Source organism: Amblyomma mixtum, chromosome 5 (assembly GCF_055824585.1).
Source record: "Amblyomma mixtum isolate Tamu chromosome 5, ASM5582458v1, whole genome shotgun sequence".
Taxonomy (NCBI): Eukaryota; Metazoa; Arthropoda; class Arachnida; order Ixodida; family Ixodidae; genus Amblyomma; species Amblyomma mixtum.
In genome coordinates, this window is record NC_143016.1 from 36,455,982 (window position 1) to 36,475,550 (window position 19,569).

General features: G+C 49.5%; 1 protein-coding gene across 5 annotated transcripts in view; it reads left to right on the forward strand.

Moving 5' to 3' along the window:
* LOC149341773 (acetylcholinesterase-like) overlaps window positions 1–19,178 on the forward strand; it is a 138,121-nt gene extending 118,943 nt beyond the window's left edge. For all 5 annotated transcript variants that reach the window (XM_089543959.1, XM_089543958.1, XM_089543956.1 and 2 more), the window contains one exon: window positions 8,025–19,178. In XM_089543959.1, coding sequence (XP_089400085.1) covers window positions 8,025–8,242 — 218 coding nt within the window. In that variant the 3' untranslated portion in view covers window positions 8,243–19,178. The remainder of the gene's footprint in view (window positions 1–8,024) is intronic.
* The last annotated feature ends 391 nt before the right edge of the window (window positions 19,179–19,569 follow it).

Here is a 19,569-nt window from a genome sequence, read left to right on the forward strand (position 1 = left end):
AAACCAAAAACAATTTGATGCATAGCACGCATATTTTATTGTGGTTGATGATACATCAGCAGCAGCAGAGCAATGAGTTATATTCGGAAAATTTCTAAAATGTGACTCTTCAAATGTGGCAAGCTTGGGACACACATCCGCAATCTTCCCACTCACAGGATTTCTGAAATAAAAAAGAACGCGGCAAACATCAGTCATGTGAAACAAATGGCACAATGCAGTAGCCCAAGTAAAAACATTGGAACCAATTAATAGAAGTGTTTAATGCTGCAAGTATAACAGACAATGCACTTTAACAAACACCTCAATAAGTATCAGGCAATAACAGCTCTCACTTTTCCACACCATAACTGACAATGCATCTGTTCTTTATTTATTCTCATGGGCCTTAGGGCACTAACCTGCGCAGCACTGTACACGACTGTGCACAGAAAGGCGCAAAGCTTCCGTTGCGAACCACTGCGAACTACACGTGCTTCCTATGGGCTGCCTTTCGCGCGTTGTCACTCTTTATATAGGCACAGTGAACCTAGCGATGCCTTAAAAATTAACAAGATACGAAAATACTCCGTCCGGCATCTTTGAAGAGGAGTGGGAATTAGCCGCGCGAGTTGAGTGCTCCCGCATCTGTGTGATGTAGGCTCCCGAAAGTGTGAGAACAGCACACACTTGTGGAAGCCATCTCCTCGCGCTTACTGCTCCCATTGTCCTGTGAACGAATGTTATATGAGCATGCTGCATTGTCCTAGAAGCAAGTTCCAAGAAGTGTACTGGATACATACCTTCGTAGGCAATCACATATGCACTAAGCCTTCTTTCCACCAAGGTCGACGCAGTACGGGATTCCGGTGTTCCAGAAGAGCTTCAGGCGCTTCCTGTATCTTTCGAATTGCTTAAGTTACATACTACTTTCGTCCACAGACCGAACAAAGCCACACATTATAACAACAGAGCTATAAAGCTTTGCGCGACAACACTACGTGACCAATCAACTACAGCGCTGCGGAGCCGTACTGATGGATTGGATTGGACTGACCGCGAACTGGCATCTATGATGATGGTGATAGCAGAATGCACGGGAGTTTTGATTCTTACGAATGGTTTTAATGGGTTTCAATGGCAAGTTTAGCTAGCAAAACGGTGGACATGTCGCACAACTCCACTAATTTGGAGAAGTTTTATAAATATAAAACTAGTCATTGAGTTCTTGCAAAATTCTGCAACACCTGCTTCTCCTCTTAGATAAATTTAGCTCGTTGGCGGCTCTTGCACTGCAGGTAGGAGTGGAATCGCACCAATTTACAAACGTCTTCGCGTCAAACCCTCCAACTGATGCAAATAAAACAGTATACATACACGAAAGACGCGAATTTTCTGTGAAAAAACGTCCATATGGCCTGCGAAAATACTCGGCCTTACATCCTTCGGACGTACACCTCGTCTCTCATGCGGATATACAAAAGTGGACACTGCCCGTATGTCCGGCGGATGTACGAATACGGATATCCGAAATCGGATTGTGTTCGTACGTCCAATGGACGTCCGATTTCGGCAAAGGACGTTCGGATCTAGCTCGTACGTCCGACGGATATCTGTGGTTGCTTGGGACCCTCATTTGGTTTCAGACGGCTAGGACACCCCGTGTTTTTTAAAAGCTTGGTTACATTTAGCTGGGACCCCTGGTATATAAAACCACTTACAAGTACATGAACATGGTACAAGGCCTCAAAAACCAGCTAGCTCAGCTCTATCCTCTAGTTGTTAATGGCAACGTTATTTGCCTGGATGCAGCAAGGGCATTCTGCCAACATTCGCCGTACTAGCAAGAACTGCTGCCTTGCATCGCTGGCTTGTAGCTGAGTCGCATCATCGAACACTGTATCTGAATACACAAACTTTTCGCCATCGTGCAAGTGTTGCTAAGGGACCACTCACTCCCTGGTGCTGACGGCGTTAGCTGCAGAGCAGTCCACAGAACCGAACAGAAGCTACAGAGCTACAGAGCTACAGAACACCGTAGCCAAGCTCCAACTTTTCACCATTTTTAACAACTTTTGGACAGTTTGCTACACTGTACGGAACATAAAAAGTGCGCGTGTTATGTATGTCCACAAGCCTGGCGAATTTCCTATACGCACACAGGCGCTTGCCGTTCCAGTTCCAGTTTCAGTTCCAGTTTTAAATCGTGTCCACTCCCGAAGAACACAGTCCTTTCGCGAGTATAGTAGGACATGATGAACAAAGGAAAATATCTATAGCGGCTTCACAACCGGCCGCGCTTTCCATGGGAAAGCAGTAAGATCCTAAATTGGGAGGGGTGCCGATGCCGACCTTCAAATTTGGCCCGAACCACTGCCAAAAGGCCGTCGCTTGACCTTTTGGTACTATCGCGGTTACACATCACCTAACTTTTTTTCTTGTTCCACTTCCACCTGGCCCCTTTCAGCTCGCTCACCGAAGTAGGTTTTGGTGCTTCAACAACGGTCCGATGATGTTGTCCTTCGGTCGCAGACCCTGAGCGGCGATCCGATAGCCGAGGAAGGTGACTTATTCTCGCCGGAACTTGCACTTTTCCTTGTGCAGTCAAAGCCCATACTCCAGCAGCCTCTGCAGCACCTTCTTCAGAATTGATAACTCATCCTTTTTTTCCTCGATGCTGCTATCACATCCAGGTATACCTGCACTCCTGGAATATCGCCCATGAGCCTGTCCATCCGCCTTTGGAATATGGCTGGAGCAGAACTATGCCAAAAAGGTAGTCGGTTAAAACTAAAGAGGCCCTTTTTAGTGTTGAGGACTGCTATCTTTTTGGCGCCCCCTTCTAAAGGTAACGGGTTGTAGGCTTGGCGTGAGTCCAACGTCGTGAAAACTTCTCCGCCGCTTAGCTTAGCAAAACTTGTCCACTCGAGGCAACGGGTGCTGTTCCATCACTGTGACCGCATTCACTGTCATAAGAAAGTCCCCGCACACTCTGGATGCGCCCATCGCCCTCTGAAACGGGTACCGCTGGTGTTTCCCATTCGGTGGTTTCCACCGGCGCCACGACGTCTTCATCCTGCAGACCGCAACAATTCTGTCCCGTAACATGCACTCCAGCAACGTTCCGAAGTTTCACTTCTCCGCTAGCCGCCTAACTTCCGCAGTGAAGTCATGGGCAGTTTCACCGTCTATTTGCGGGCTTATGAAGAAAGCATAAATTTCAGCGGTCTCGTTAACTTGTGGAGCGTAGTGGTCTTCCAAATGCCTGACGAACTCTTCGTAACTCAGCTCATTCGCCCCCTTTTGGGTGACACCTCCCGTGCACCACCCGCACCGCACTGTCCGTGAACGAAGCTATGAGAAGCATACGCATTGTTGGTTCCGCAATGTTATGGGCTTCGAAGTAAGCCTCCATACGAACACGACACGTAGGCCACGTACCGTCTTTATCGAAAGTAACTGAACGGCCGCCTCGGCAGCCGGAGCGGGAGCCGAGCAGTGACGTTGCGGTCTCCGGCGTAGACGCTGCTCCCAGGCTGCGAGCGTAAGCTGGCTGACGTAAGCCTGCGCCCTCTCTCAGTATGACAGCGCTCCAAGCAGGGTTGCCAGTTCCGCTTAATATAAGCGAATTTGGGCTTCTTTTTTCACCGAGTCGCTTGTAAATTTTTACAGCCGCTTGTCGCGTTTTTTGGGGCTTACTTGCACTTTTCCTGCAAATATTGTTATTTTAATGCCCATCACGCGCGTTTGTCGTTAAATATACGCGGTAGTAGCAGGAGTCACAAAGTACGAAACAGTCCCTCTCCATTCATCAATAATTTGACGCCTTCCCCCTTGCCAGCACTCGTGGTTGTCTATGTCGTAGTATGTTACCGGTGTTCTTTGTGCAAATTGGCTTCGAAGTGCCCGAAATATGGCAAACGACTTATGAGGTGTTTGCTGCTGGGACTTTCAACCGACATTAAAACTGTTGCAGCTATTCAACTCTAAAAACATGTATGGTTCCAATGTGGAGGCGGAGGATTTTCCTGATGGGTCGAACACTACCGACGATGACTGTGTGTAGTTGAGCCGTGAAATTAAACATACGTTGGAAGGAGTCAACAAGAAACTTCATTCATGTATACTGGCAAACGCGCAATGAACACGGTGCAGGCTACCGTGGGGACAATGTTAAAAAAAAGTACATGAGTGTTTTCGATCATTCTCGTGGATATCGTCGCTGTTCAAAATAAAGTAATTTGATAACCTTCCCTGCGTATTTCTGCGATTTTTGGATACTATAATTAAACGATTTTCAAGAATGAGAAAGTTTGTTATCGTCCGCTTCTTTTTGGGCTTGTTTTGGGGTGGTTATTTGCTTATTTGCTCGGCGGTATCTGGCAACTCTGGCTCCAAGCCATCCAAAGGCGCGAAATAGCTTTTCGCAAATGCTATCTGCTTACTTATCATCCAAGGAAGGAGAGCAAGGGTGAAGGCTTGCGTCAACCAGTTTACGCTCCCAGCCGGGGCGCAGCCACCAGCGCCGGAAACCGCAGCGGCTGCGAGCCCGTTCTCGCTGGCGTCGCGGCTGCTCAGGTATTTGTGGCAAAGACGGTGCCTTCTGCATCTGCGAATTCCGGTGGTAGCCCGGTGCTCGCGCTTGCGCAGTTCTATTCGCCTAGCGCTGTCTCGTTGCCACTGCTCTATCGCACTCGAGCTGCGACACACTGACAGCATCATGCAGGAATAACGCAACAAGAACGAACGATTTATTCTAAGAGAGCTTTTTATAGGCTGCCAGTGACGTAATCACGTGGTCATGGGGACGTGGTTTGTCTATGACGCAACACAGAGTACCTTATTATTCTCCGATTTGCTAAGTATAACTGAGTGGGTGGTTTATGGTTTATGGGGGTTTAACCTCCCAAAGCAACTCAGGCTGTTACCTTCTATCTCTAATATCCCCATATGCTTTCCTCAATTTCAAAGGTGGTTACATTCTTTCTTGCATACATGTACATATGTGCTTGTATGCCTGTGTGTGTGTGTGTGCGTGCGTGCGCGCTCAACCAAAACCTGGTGATGTCCGTTCTTGCCGGAGGAAGTGTTCTTGCTTTGCGATCCATCGACCAGCAGCCGGATCGATGTTTCTCCCCTCGAAAAACTTCGCTCCACGCGTCGCCGCCGCCACAGGCTGGACCAGCCCGCGCGTGCGACAGCTGCCGCACACATTGCTTGAACTCCCACGCCAGAGCGCAGCCTCAGCTCATACACATCTGCGCCTTCCTTTGCTTCGCGCACATACACTTCCCGAGCGCATGCCTTTACCATAGATTTCTTTTATTTCCAATACTCTGCCATTATTTACACCGTCTCCCATTTAGGGCAAAGAAAGCATGCGTCGTCCTGCTCTATAACATACGTAGTAACGGTGCGCACTATACGGCATCTATCAACCTGTTCATTACGCTAGTTATCTATTTATAACTGTGCTGTCTTTTCCTTTGCCGTAAAATGATCGATGGCTAATTTGGACAAAGACGCACGTGACATCGATGTGGCGCGGCTGCTCCTATGCAAAAGTGCTGCATTGAGTATTATGAAACCACTTAACCCATCCCCCCCCCCCTTCCACCTACTGTACCCTCCAGAAGTGCTACCCACCACCATCCCACCCAACTCCACCCTCCAGAAGAAGGCTTTCACCCACTATAAGTCAGATGCAACTCAAAAAAACAAGCGGCTTTTCCCCGTAAAAGGACTGCCTTCCAGCGTCGGGCGATTCTCAATGAGCCTGCTAGTGTGACAGTGCAAGGAAGGGTGTAGTCCCCTTTCGCCGTGGTCGGGCATAGTCCACTCTCTGCACTGTCGCGCTAATATATGTGTATGGGAATCGGTCGTCACCTTTGAATGGGGACCTTTGTCGGGGAAAATCCGCTTCGTTCTTGAGTTGTACTTAAGCCCGCGCAGCAGCACATCGAAAATAATTATCGGCTAAGCTAGGCTACGATTGAAATATTCCGCCAGTTCAATGATCCCGGCTGCGGCGGCTGAATTTCGATGAAGGCGAAATTCTAGAGGCCCGTGTGCTGTGCGATGTCAGTGCACGTGGAAGAACTCCAGGTGGTCGAAATTTCCGGAGCCCGTCACTACGGCGTCTCTCATAGCCTGTGTCGCTTTGGGACGTTAAACCCAATAAACCAAACCAAACCAAACCAATGCCATAAAAGTATCTGAAACGTATAATGTTAGGCTGGCTGAAAGATATCGGGGATATCATAGAAGGTGTGCCATGTCACTTGCGTGACACGGCACACCTTTCGCTAAATGTACAAGTTTACCCTAGCAGACACAGCGAACTGTGGCATATTCCAACATGCCGCTCAATATATGGTATATCTAGCCTAGCAAACACGTTGCCCCGTCTTTTAAGTAAGTTTCATGCTGCAAAAGTTGATCTATCACGAGCATGCCGCAAAGATGTACAGGATGTATGTGCTACTTTTTCGATTTCACCATGCTTTCACTGCCTCTTTATCTCTTTCGTTCCATAAAGAGTCGATTTGATTTGAATAACCAAAGACCTATTTTTCTATGAAGGGTATTTTTTTGTTCCTTTTTTGTTATCATTTTCTCTGTGCGCTTCATTCATTATTGTTTTTTTCTAATGATGCACCTACCATTTTTGACAACCATTGTTTGGATTTTTGCGATGCTACTTGTGTAGGTAATTTCCATGTTACTTGCTGCCCTGCAGTGTAGGGGCCGAGGGGCATGTCAAGCCACAATTTCTGGCTTTTGCCCTTCGACCCTCTCCATGTGTACATGGGAAATAAATAAACTGAAATTAAATTGAAATTGCTCTCACGCTGAGGCAGCGGCTACTTTGCAGTCATGCTGCCTACACTGCCACTGCTGCACGGCCTTTTTAGCACCAACCCCGTCCTAGATGGCAGTTCCCTTCGGCGAAGAAGCCGTGGTCTGTGTGTGTGTTTGTGTGGGAGGGGGTGCAACATTCGGGCATCGTCCGGGTTCACGGAAGGTGTCTTCTCCGAAGCGCGCTTCGGTGGGTGGATTAATCAGACGAAGACCCAGAGTGGGCTTCGTACAATGGCTCTCTCAGTAAAAGCGGCGGCGAGATAAAATTCAAAGACGCTGTGGGAAAGCCAGCCGCCCTCGACAAGCACCAGCCGCCCTCGACAAGCACCAGCCACCCTCGACAAGCACCAGCCACCTCCCCACCAACCCCCGGTCCACCTCCTCCGCCCACCTTCACCCTCCAGAAAAATTTTATCGCATGTGTGAAATAAAAAAATTCGCTTTGAGTAAAAAATATCGAAGTAATCGTCGAGGGTAAATGCAACTGTTTTTTCAGAATTGTCGCATCAAATGTCTGATCGTCCTGTAATTCTTTTAACTTCCTTTTATGTCACCGACATTCGTTTTCTCTCGTGCTGCACCGTGCCAGTGTTCTAGTTTTCAATGTCGGCGTTCCGGTATTCCGTGTCTATGTTCTGCTATTCCGTGCCAAAGTTTCGGAATTACATCACGGTGTTCTGGCATTATGTGCTAATGTTTCACAATTTTGTGTCGGTCTGTTATGCTGCGCCCGATTTAGCATAGGGCGGTCCGCTACCTGGATCCACTTACACCGGGACCAAGCTGCGCGTGCGCATTGGCAGGTGTGCGCCGCTCGGAGTCATCTGCGCATGAGCAGTTAACTCACGGCGGAAGTGGATTGGGGTAGCGGACCGCGGATCTTCTTAATGGAGAGATTTAGCATAGCGCCATCGGTAATCCGCAATTATGAAACGGTTGCGCGAGGCTACAGCTGAACATGCGCTGATGGAACCGAGGGGTGGGGCGCCTGCCACGGCACACGCACAGCTGAGTCCTCACGGAAGCGAATCGCGATATCGTATCGCGCTAAATATTTCTGATCTGTGCTTGTGTTCTGGTATTCCGTGTCATTGTTCCGGTATTGGTGTCACTGTTCAGGTATTCCGCCGTGCCAGTGTTATGGCATTAGGTTCCAGTGTTTCGCCATGTTTGTGACTTCGCAGAAAACCAGCCCAACATGTCGGCCACGTGCACGAGTGGAGCGTCTCCTGCGCGGCGGGTTCCTGGTTGGGCGCTGCTGTCACTGCCGATGGCGCTGCTGCTTCTCCTTCCGCCGCTGCTGCTGTCTTTGCTACCTCTGCCACCATTCGCGGCAGAAGACGCCAGCGCCGCGGTGGCGGTGGTGGCGGCCATGGTCCCTCGCCGTAGGATATGGTGCTAACTACGCGGGGGACACCACGGACACTGCTTCGCGCCGCCGACCGCGGTCGGTCGGTCAGTCGGTCGTTAGAGTCGTCTCCTGCCGGGACGACGGCCACGGGTCTACACCCCACCGCCACGAAGGGGTTCGAACCCGCTTCCTTTTGTTCTCTGGCAGGAAGTGACTGCAAGAGCTGCCGGTGTGAGCCGAGGCGGCCTAGCGAGCTCACCTCCCTGCCCCTAACCAGGGTGCGCATGGCGACCTGGTTGCCAGTACGGATCGCCTGAAGTCGCGGTCGTTTCTGTTGCCGGCCTACTTGTGCGTCACGAGCCGATTCGCTCTACTTGATTTGTTTCCGTTTTCTTCTCCCTCTCTATTTTACTCAGTGTGTTTCAATGTGTTCATTACGCGCGGCTGTGGCACGTCTCGACAGACGCTGTGAAGTTCTTGAAGCGTTTCACGCCGGCCTTCCATAGCCAGCCAACCGAAGTTTGGTACATTTGTCAACAAGAGCTACTGAAGTGCCCTCGCCGATCACATTTGCGTGAATAATTCGTTCAGGCTGGGCTTCAGCTCAAATTCTTGACGGTACTTATAGCTTCAGCGACGCTGCTGAAACGTCCACCGCAGGTTTTCTCGTAAAGGCTGTGTAATGAGTCTTTTCGGTACAAATTGGTGAATTGGTTTTTGAGGAAAGGAAATGGCGCAGTATCTGTATCACATATCTCGGTGGACACCTTCGTGAGCTCTTGTTTATGCTCGTCTTTGCTAGGCAGGCACTTCAGAAATAACGAAGTAACCGTGAATTGCTATCCTCGATTTCAGCTACCGGCGTGAACCTTGCTTCAAGGATGTTCGCGCATGCGTTTTGCACTCAGAGGGTCGCTTCTGTGCCGCCTCTGTTTCCTCTCATCACTTTTCTTCTTTGTCATCTTTTTTTTCTCTCTCTCTCTCTTCGAGAGCGTGACGTGGCGGAGCGTCCGTCGGCGTTCCCGCGGTGTCTATGCATCCTCCAAAGCTCGCCGCAAACTCGCTGGACGACCTGCAGGGGCGCCCATGCGAGTTGTTCGACTTCTTCCATAATGTTCGCCGGACGGGTTCTCTTACGCAATCCAAATAAAAAGAGAAGCAGGAAGGGAAAATGTGGGAACTGAGGCAGGCCTCTAAGCAGGGACTTAAGCACGCTTCGTACTGTGCACGTACCCATTATTTCAGAGCTTTTCATGTTGCTGCAATCCCTCGGCACCAGACGAGCGCACAACGTTGTTGGCTAAAGAGCACCACGTGATAAGCGGCTTCAGCTTTCTCAAGTTACTCTAACGGAACACCCCAACGCGTTGTGACATCTCGTGCAAACGGACACGACCGATGGTCTCCGGGCTGGCGTAACGTACATTCCCGGTAGGTTAGAATGGCAATGTGCAAGAACACGAGGGTGTGGGGATAAATACGTATCATGCTTTAGGAAACGTGGCATATGAGATGGAAACTGCATCATTTCTAATTAGAAGAATCGTACTTTGAGGAGGCGGTGGAAGGGCGGCCAGAAAGAGGGCGGGCGGGGGCGTTGATGACAGCGCGCGAACTCCCATGAGCCACCCTCTATCTGCTCAGCTGCGATGGGAGAAGCACAGAATATAAGAAAACAGAATGTATGAAGCCCGTTCCGGGAGTACCTTTTCGCGTGAACACGTGCGTTCATTCCCCTGTTAGTCGCGCGCGTTAGGAAAGGGGGCCAACTGAGGGTGTCTCCTTTCTGGAGCAAGTTCTCTCTCTTGTGGTGGCAGTTATCGGCCTGTTGCCTTTCTACTTCTCCATTTCCCTGTGCCTGCCTTCGTGTTCAGCCTGTTTCATGTTCTCAAACCAAAGAGTAATAATAGTTAGCTTTAGTGATTACGGCGCTCACTGTCATTTTAATAAGTTAGTCGATGAGTTCAGATGCTAACCTGACTTCGACTGCAGTGTTTCCAAACCGCATTTCTGCAGTCGCACGTCATCATGTTTCAACCCATTCGCGATGCCATCTCAGCTTAGCCTGGATAGTAGCCGTCTCTATTGCAAGAGGTTAGTTGCGTGAGACTACCGGTACAATAAACCGTATCGATTGAGGAAAGATGCTGCAAGTGAGATTGCCGAAGGGTTTTTTTTATTTTTATTTTTTCAGCTACGTTTGCCCAGCAGCCGCGGAACAGCACTTCCCGGTTCGATGCTGGCTTGGTCCTTAGCGCTCGGTACTGCCCTTTCCGAATCTCCTCTTGGTTTCTGAAACTTTTTTCTTCTTCTTTTTTGTCTCCAGGTTTAATTCTCCTTTAGCAGCTCTAGGCAGAAGCAGCAAAAACACGCGGCCAAAGATGGAAATGAACTATGGTGAGCCGTGCTTGCGAGCAGGACAACATGCAGCAAAATAGATTAATAGGTAAGTAAATGGCTGGCGCTCAATCACACGAGGCTGCTCTCGGGTTCGCCGGCTCGAAAATCGGTTCTACTTTCGCAATTCTGAGCGCTGGGACCCTTTTATTTTTTTCCTCTGTACTGATGCGGTCTCTTCTTGTCGACATTGGTTCCTAGAAGATATCAGGCTGAAGGCACACGTGGCCGTTTCCTGAACACGAAGGAGTTGAGTCTAGCAGGTTTGGGGCCCGCGTAGACGCTTTTATAAGTGAGCCAAATATAGAAAGCGAGTTTCCATTTCTGGCGGCGCGGAGGCCAAGGAAGTCGTCGTCAGGATATTGTGAATGCGTCGCCAGGTTACATTGGCGCACTTTGTCTTGTAATCAGCGTCTCTCTCCTGGAACGCTTTGCAGGCATAGAAATCCCGAAGAAGAAGAGAAGCAGAAGTGGCATAGAGCCCTGACTCGAAGCATAACGAGGAGTTTGGAGCTGGCAGCTAACAATTCCTTGTAGGCTCGAGTCCCGAAGATGCAGACATAGTCTGCTTCAGCTCTGCTTTTACCTATTTTTGAGCAGTCCTTACGAGTATTGTCGAGAACTGGTTCTAAGACGTAAGAAATGAGCAGTTCGTTCTTTATTCTCTCCTTTCCTGTCTATATCTCCATACGCATAGCCTCTGCAACGATCTGATGTTACTCCTAAGACCAGCCTTGTTACCGAAAACGGAAATCTCCAAGGTGCTGAAAGTCACACTAGCACTACTGCCGTTGGAGACTAAAAAAACAATGAGTCGGGGTCTGGCAGCAAACAAGGCAGGCACTGACTCGTTCGTTCTGGGTCAAAACTGGATTCTTTTAAAATTAGTAATAATGAAAAATAAAAGGTACCATGAGGACACTCTCGAGTCAGTGCAGTGTTCTCGCAGTCTGAACATCCTTTGTGTGCTCTGCTCTCTTTCCAAGAATATTCAGCTGCTGGAAAGGAAGGCACGATTCTTCATCGTCGCAAGCAAGGAGCGCTGGAAAATCTCATTTGGACGCGTAACTGAGCGGAAGAATCCCGCGGGCGAACCACGAACCGCAAGGCTGTCTGACTAGGCAGCCGCATTTAATTTTGTGCTCAAGAACAAAAAAAAATCGAAAGAAAAGCTCACGTCATTTTTAAGTTTGTAATCAGTTTCCTGTCCGTGGTTCCTATCCACCGTCCCCTCGCCAGCATCCCGTTTTTTAAGGCTAGCCTTCAGGAACATATCCCGATGTTTTTCCCCTAGAAACATAGGGTGGTTTGACTTGTGGTTTTGTATTTGGTTTATTCTATAAACGAACCAATTAATTTACAGTAACGCTGAGAAAATGCTACCATTTATCCATGCTGACAGTCTCACTTGCGGTATCTGCGTGCGCTGGGGACAAGGAAACAAAATAGGGACGGGCATAGGGAAATGGAGAACGTGGCGTTGTCATGGAATTTAATTGCGTAACTTTTACTTGCAGCAGGCTGTTACTGGCGGCTCCTGATGTACGCAAATCCAGGTGGTGTTTATTTAAATGCCCGGAAGTGCACATTTTGAGAAATTAAAAAAAAGAAAGATGGCGCCCAGCGTGGACGTGTGGCACCACCGCAGATCTGTACCCCCTAAACTCAAAGAGAACCCTCTCATCAATAACTCTAATGAGACACACCATAATTGGGACTTTGCGAAAAGTCGCACTCTCCAGAGCGAACAAAAAAAAAAAAAAATATTGGAGAAGACGCAGGAAACAAGTCGCACTTTGGTCCCTGCTTTAGGCGCCGCCGCTGAACTTGGACAGGAAAAGCTACTACAAAGGCATTTCTACACGAGTCCCTCGTCCCGCGTATGCATACATACGTATCACCTAGATACTAGACATCCCCCCTGTAACGCCAGCCTCCCCTGCAAAGCGTGCACACGACGCGGGGGAGAGAGCAAGGGGGAAGCAGAGCGCCGCAAGGGTTCTGCGTACCGTACGCACTTACCAAGTCCCCCACTGTGGCCGCGTCGCCGCCGCCTGCCCCCGTTGTAAATGCATACCTGCCAGCCTTATACGAAGAGAAAGAAGCACGTAGTGGAGTCGGTTAGAACTAATTTCAGCTTGTCAAGGGTGACACGCTCGTCCCCCTGGCTGGTGCCATCATCTCTTTCCGGCGCCCGAGAGTTTCTTGTCTTTTCTCCGCCTCCTGCGCCGTGTGAGCGTGCGCCGTGTGCTTGAATAGGCAGCGTAGCGTGTGTATGTATACGCCTAGAAAAAAAAAAAAAATTCGAGGCGACTACCGGCCTCTGCGTTCTTACCTTCTTGCTTTGCGACGCTGTGTGGGTGCGGTTCTAGATTCAGAGTTGCGTGGTGAGTGAAGTCCTAGGGAAGCTTAAGTAGGGGTTTGGCGAAGGACGAGGAAGAAAGTGTGCTGCTTCTCTCTCGGCTTCCGGAGGTAATCCTACACTGTGTAACGAACGTTGTCGTACAATTCTGTTTGACCCCAGGCGTGGTAAAAGCTGCGAGTCGCAACTGACACATTTATTACGTAACCTAACTTCGCCTTTTTTTCGAGGGAAGGTTCTAGTGATCTCAAAATCATCTCTGTCGCTGTGCGGCAACGCTCGAGAATTCACGAGCTAAGCCCTTTCTTGCTTTCGTTTTAAGCACTAGTACACGCCTCCGAATTCGTAGCCACGCTTCGGGCGTGGCGTTGCTCTTCACGATGCTGCTCCGATGCTGCTCTCCTGCTGGTTGTTCCGCAGAAGAAAAGAAAAAGCAGAAAAAAGTCTACTCGACAGGAGCTCAGTCCGCAGTCAATATTGGCGCGACTCTCAGCTTCTCGAGTAGCGCGCTCCTCCTGTCATGGCTCCGCGCGGCCACGGTCGGACTACTCCGGAAGCTTCCCAAACCGCGGGGTCGTCAGAATAGTAGGACTTGTGTGTCGTGAGCCTAGGCGAGCAGTGTTGTTGCGAGATCGCACTCTGCTGGGTTTCAAGCAGCAAAAGCAGAGAGAACAAAGATGCTTCGACGAGATCCGAAGCGGAGGTGGCAGAATGCGAGAGTCGCTTGGCTGTTGTACAGTTGCCGCAACCGCAGCTTTCTTATTCGTGGAAGGGGGAGCGAGCCGACGGTGCATTTCGAGGGACATATCTTACTCGTTGTACATATTAACATATATATAAATATATATTATATATAAATATAAATACTATATGAAGGTATAAATGACAGCGTACGAGCTATTAATGATATGCTATACTATTTACGCACACTCGTCGATCTATAGTTGCTCCGAGACAATCGCATAAACTCTGTACCAAACCTGGCTTTTCAAAGGGTTCGAGGCTCTCTTACGGGGCCCTTGCGGAAAAGCAGATTAGTGGCGCACTCGAAACTACAGCTAAGGCTCGGTTAAAACGCAGCAAAGCCGCGTCGCTTCAGCGCCGACCAAAAACACTGCCGGCTCGAGCTGAGTGTGGCTTGTCTGAGACGAGTGCAGTTCAGGTGCGCCGTCAGGGTTCAGGAGGAAAAGTTTGGAAATCGCTTGTGCAGCAGAAATCGATTCCTGAGGCAAAATTTGGCGGTGCCTACAGGCAGAAGCAGAGAGTACCAAAGGAGACGGATGTTTAAATTTAAATCCATCTTGTACTCAAACCTCCTTCAATCTGTCGCACGAACTCTTTGCTCGTTCTCTTGTCAAGCGTCTTTCTAAGCTTTTCCTCAGTTGCTGACCAACTGTGCATAAGAACGGAACAGTGCGGCCCACGCGTCGATGAGAGCTCACCTTCCTTCTGCCGGGGCTTTATAAATGGTAGCCAGTGATCCGCGCTTGCGGCCAAGGTGTGAGATAACCGGTGCTCCCCAGCGCAAGAAAGCACAGCGAGTTGGTAAAATACGAACACGAGCCCATTTAGGCGCGAGTTCTACTGATGTCACATCGCTTCTCATGCTCTTTAAGGAGCCAACACTAAAGTGCATCAAGTGGTGAACTTTTTTTAGGCAGCGTCAAACCTCGCGTCTAACAACGCTGCGTTCTACCGCAAGCGTTAGGGCTACGGGTCTGGATTGGCTGGGGCAGTCGGCTTGGCAGTCTGGAGCGATTCGACGCGACTACAGGCTCATCTTTGTGGATTCAAGCGCACCATGATCGCTTACTTTTTGAGACAAGGCGGTCAGAACACGCCTGCATAGTAGTAGTTTCTGTAGCTGTCACCATCTATTGGGAGGAAATGCCGTTGCCGCAGGAAAGGCTCGACAGTCGCATTCGTCAAATGGGCAAACGATGACCTTCGTGTCACTCCAGACGACTGCGAACCGGCTGCCAGGGAGCATGTACCTTCTATAAGCGAGGGAAGCGCGAGTCGTCGAGGGTTCAGGGCGCAGACCGACCAAGCTACGTCCTCTCGCAGTCTGGGCCACGTCTGCACGTACAATTAAGCGGCCTCGCGGCGCCGTCTTCAAGTATAGACCCTCTCAGCCAGGCCCACAAGTGTTCGTTTCGCTGTTCGTTGCCGCAATGGTGCATGCGCGTCCCCTGTCCGTTAAGCGACGACGTCGATTGCTGTTGTTTTGCCCTCTCCTCGTCTTGCGTAGCGCGGCGGTTGTGCTTTGTCTAGCGGCGTGAGTCATCTCATTGTAGAGGGCTCCGCGCCGAGGCCGAACCGGTGCAGGACCGAGATTTGGGTCGAAGCGAGAAAAAACAAAAAATAAAAATTTATAGAAAACGGTCACCGTGGCTTGCGCGCTTTCCGAGTCTCTTGTTTTCTCTAAACCAGCTCAGCGCTAGCTAAAGCGACTGCGTACAGCATTCTAGCAACGCCACGACGTGTTCCGCGAAGTTCAAGTGACCGCGCGCCTAGCCCAAATCGTATGAGCGCTACGCCGCAGAGCAGAATCCGCATTCGTTTGTCAGCTGGCGACACCTGTTCATCGACGCCTGACTGCTCGCAGTGCAGAAGATACTTAAGCTTTTGCGCCGTCGTACCACTTTGAATGGCGACTTTAATCGAGCTCACGCTTGAAATATGAGATAAAACGGTATCTATTCTTACCTGACCCTTTCCTGCTATCTTCACGTTGAGCGCGTTTGAGAAGACCAGCGAGGAAAAGAAAAAGCGAAGACAATCGTTGAATTCACTCTATATCTTTTGTACCGGTTCAGCGTGCTCCTTTTGGCCGTCTCCGTTTACACGAGGGGGAAGCGAGCGCGGTGGACGGAGCGCACCCCTCGTTATTTGCCTTTTATTCCCCTCTCTCTCTCTCTGACATATAAGGGATCTTATTTTTTTCGCTCTTTCTCTCCGCGATGTTCGTGAAATTTTTACTCGACTATATGCAGTTTACACACGGCCACACAGGAAGACGCGACACACCGGCGTTGTCGCAGATTTACCGCGACAAGACGCCCATCCGACGAGATGTAAGCACACTCCAGTCCGCAGCTCCTGTCGCCAAGTAGGTGTTTGTCAAACCCCCTGGAAGTCCCGATGCGATGGAAACATGTCGCCATGGCTACGCGCTTCGTAAATGAAGAAGACTCTTGGATCGTTAAGAACATGCAACATGAACGGCGATGGTGAGAGGCGCAGAAAGACGGGGGCAGCATCGTGTTGCCCATGCTGTTCCTTAAAGGGAAGCTGAAACGGTTTTTTGAGAATTCGAGGTTATTCAAGAATTCGAATCTATCAAGCTTGTAGATAAAGCATCAAAAGTATTTTTGCACTAGCACTTAAAATGGTGCCATAATCATCGATTAAAACCGCGACGATGTTTAGGCTTCTTCTCACTACGTTGGAGTAGTGCCGGGAAACTCGGGAGTGACGTCAATGTTGCCGAAATTTCAGATGTCCGCTGCTTACGCTTGCATGCTGCTGTGTGTCGTCAGATGGCGCCAAACAATGCTTCGTGAGCTTCATGTTCGATGGCGTCGGTTTTCTTCCAATGAATAACCGTTCCTTCGCTGGAAACGTAGTGCCGTCATACGTGACGTCATTATCGGGGCCTCTGCCCGTCGCTGTGCACTTCATAGAAGCCTGAACGCCGACGACGACTTTATTCGGCGATTACGCCATCATTTCAAATGCTAGAGTAAAACAATTTCGCAGGCTTTACCAGCACGTTTCGCACATTCGACAACCTTAAACTCATCGAATTCTAAAACCGCTTCAGTAGCCCTTTAACCGCTATTGGAAATTGCATTTCCAACAAGGCTGTCATTTTATGAGCCTATAGTAGAGACTTGAATGAAAAGCGACCTAATGTATTGAGAGTCTAGTTAAACGCTACGGCACAGAGACATGAAAGGAGACTAATTCTCCGGGGTCGAAAGAGTGTCGCCACCGCGTTCGACATCTTTCGAGCTGTAGCATTCAGGCTCCGATACAAATGTGCATTGCATGGAGAAGCCTGTGTGCGGACATGAACGCAATGAAAATTTGCGGCGTTTGCATTAACCTCTGACTGCGCCTCTCTTTGTCGAAGTACGTATTTGCGCGCTTAGACGAGTAAACTATTTGTTGCTCGACGTAAGCGAGAAAGAATCCGCGGCGGCGCATTATCTGACAATGCACGCAGAGAGGGCGACAAGCACTGTTCCACTCGCATGCATGTATTGTATGAGCAAGTCATGCATAAGTAGAACTAACTACGGCCGCTGGGTTTACTCGAGTAAAAGCAAAATCACCCGTGGTTTATAGCTCCCTCGAAAGGCCGTCTAGAGTTCTCCACACCATGAGATCGTCGCCTTCGCTTCATGGGGCTATTATACGGTAGGCAAAGATCGACCATACGCACTTGTTGACTACGGCATGCACTATAGCTTCACTGTAGATCCCGCGGAGTGGCGTCGCTATAATAATCCTCGGCCGCAATGTGTGTTGTGCTGGCAACTGCGCCGGACTGCATCAGTCGGCGTCGTTGCGTGACGTCACCAAGGTCTGAGCCCCCAAGGAGGACCAGTAGCAACACATAGCTGCTGTCGAGATGCTCGACCCGTATCTATCTGTTGGAGTTAACGAGAACTGCCGCTCCGTTACACTGGGCTATATATCGTCGCGTTTCGGCTCGTACCGGAATGTCGAGGCTGCATACTCTATTATAGTACAGCTACAGATTTCAAACGCGAAGGGAAGGAGACAGACTGCAGCGTTCCCGAATCTTAGAAATTAACCTGTACACACACAGTCGTCGAGACAGAGCTCTGTAGCGAGAAGTCTTCAGCCCGCGCGAGAAATGCCTTGTTTTGAGAGCATGCGACAACACTCGTTCTTCCCGTTCCTCCTTTCCTCGTGCTATACTCTCGTCTGTTGTTGCCCCCAGCTGAAGAGGAGGAAGCATGCGCTGTATGTACGAGTGCGTTGTTGCGTGAATGCGAGCGTGCGTGTGCGTGTCGTGTATAAACGTGAGCACCTGTGCCTGGATCTCTGATGCACATTTTCATTTCCGTTCGAGTTGCGTTTTTATTTCTTCCCCTTTCAGGACATTGAAAGTGTTGAAATCGTTACGCGCCGTCTGTACGGCCACGTTCGTATGCCGGGCGCAAATGCCGCAGAATGAACGCGAAGAAGGTGCTTAGAACATCCCTCGCCGCCGATAGGACACCGTAAAGAAACGTGAAATGGACCCTTAGTCGGTACTCCGTGGCTTAGGCTTGCATTGACTACGCCTTTCTGTAACCATGATAGCTCTTGAGGTTATCATATAAGGCATCAGCAGATATCAGGGTTAGGCATAGTCGGGTCATCCTTCAAAATATTCCAAATGACAGGGCAAAGATTATTTTGGTCAAGCATCTTACTTTTGCCTTGGTTTGGATATAACATCTGTGTCTTGAACGCTAGACTGAGCATTTTGCATTACGCCACCTCAATGAGTTCAAAACTTTGTAACGCATTACGTAAGGCTAACTAACAGGAGCTCTTAACGAGTTGTTTTCAAGTCTTCTTAGTGCCACTCCCTTACTGAATATTTGCCGTTCTCTGGCCGCCATGCACTCGTATTGTTTTTACATCTGCTGCTTCTTTTCGGCGTATCTTTCCTAGGCTTTTTTTTTGTTTGCTGTTCATGACATTTCACAACAGTTATCATATACAACAGATCTTATTACCAGACAGACAATTAAAAGAATGCTTGAACGACGATCCCAGCCTACCTTGTTACACGAGTGCTCTCGCGTATTTGTGTACTTATTCACTTGCTGCTCGTCTTGCGGATGATTTTGCCTCGTCTGCGCACATAAAACAACAAAGGGTCCATAAAAATGTTTAAGAAAGAAACAGAAAAGAAAGATGCGCGTGGCCAGGGATTTCTGAGCAAAGGTTGCTGTCCAGTGCTGAAACAAAGTAACACAATCTTAAGCATGCACAACGGAACCGGTGTTCCTTCAAGAGCGTATGTGTGTGGCGCTGCCTAACAAATGTCAACTGAAACGTCCCCCAGGACGACATCAAAGCGAAGTGTATGTCGCCATAAACTCTTCCCTTTGTTACTCTTTCTTTTTCCATCCGATTCTTTTTCGCACGATAGTCCTTCATCGCTCTGCCCTTTCCTCGGAAATAAAGGAAACAAGTACACGTGTTCTGTCCTTTCTGTCGCAGTGTATGGGCAGTGAATGCACTGCGGGCGAGTTGCGTTGCCCTCTGTTACTGCGTGTTGGAAATATGGAGCTATGGCGCAGCGGAGGTATTCACTGAGGCCGCGCTACCAGACGGCGCGAGCGTCGTCGCGGCAGGCGCGCCATGTTTGCGGTCGTTTCAGGCGAGCTCGCGCAGTGTCACGGTGCGCCGTGAGGTACCCGGCCTGAACTGTTAGTGATCCGTAACATATTTGTACGTTGTTGAATACGTCAGCGACCACTTATCTTTGTGGAACGCGTATTGTGCATGAAGTTTGCAGCAGAATTCTGCGCCGTGATATAACCGAGCTGCCTCAACTCGGCAGCAAAACTGGCTGGCTGCGCTGCAC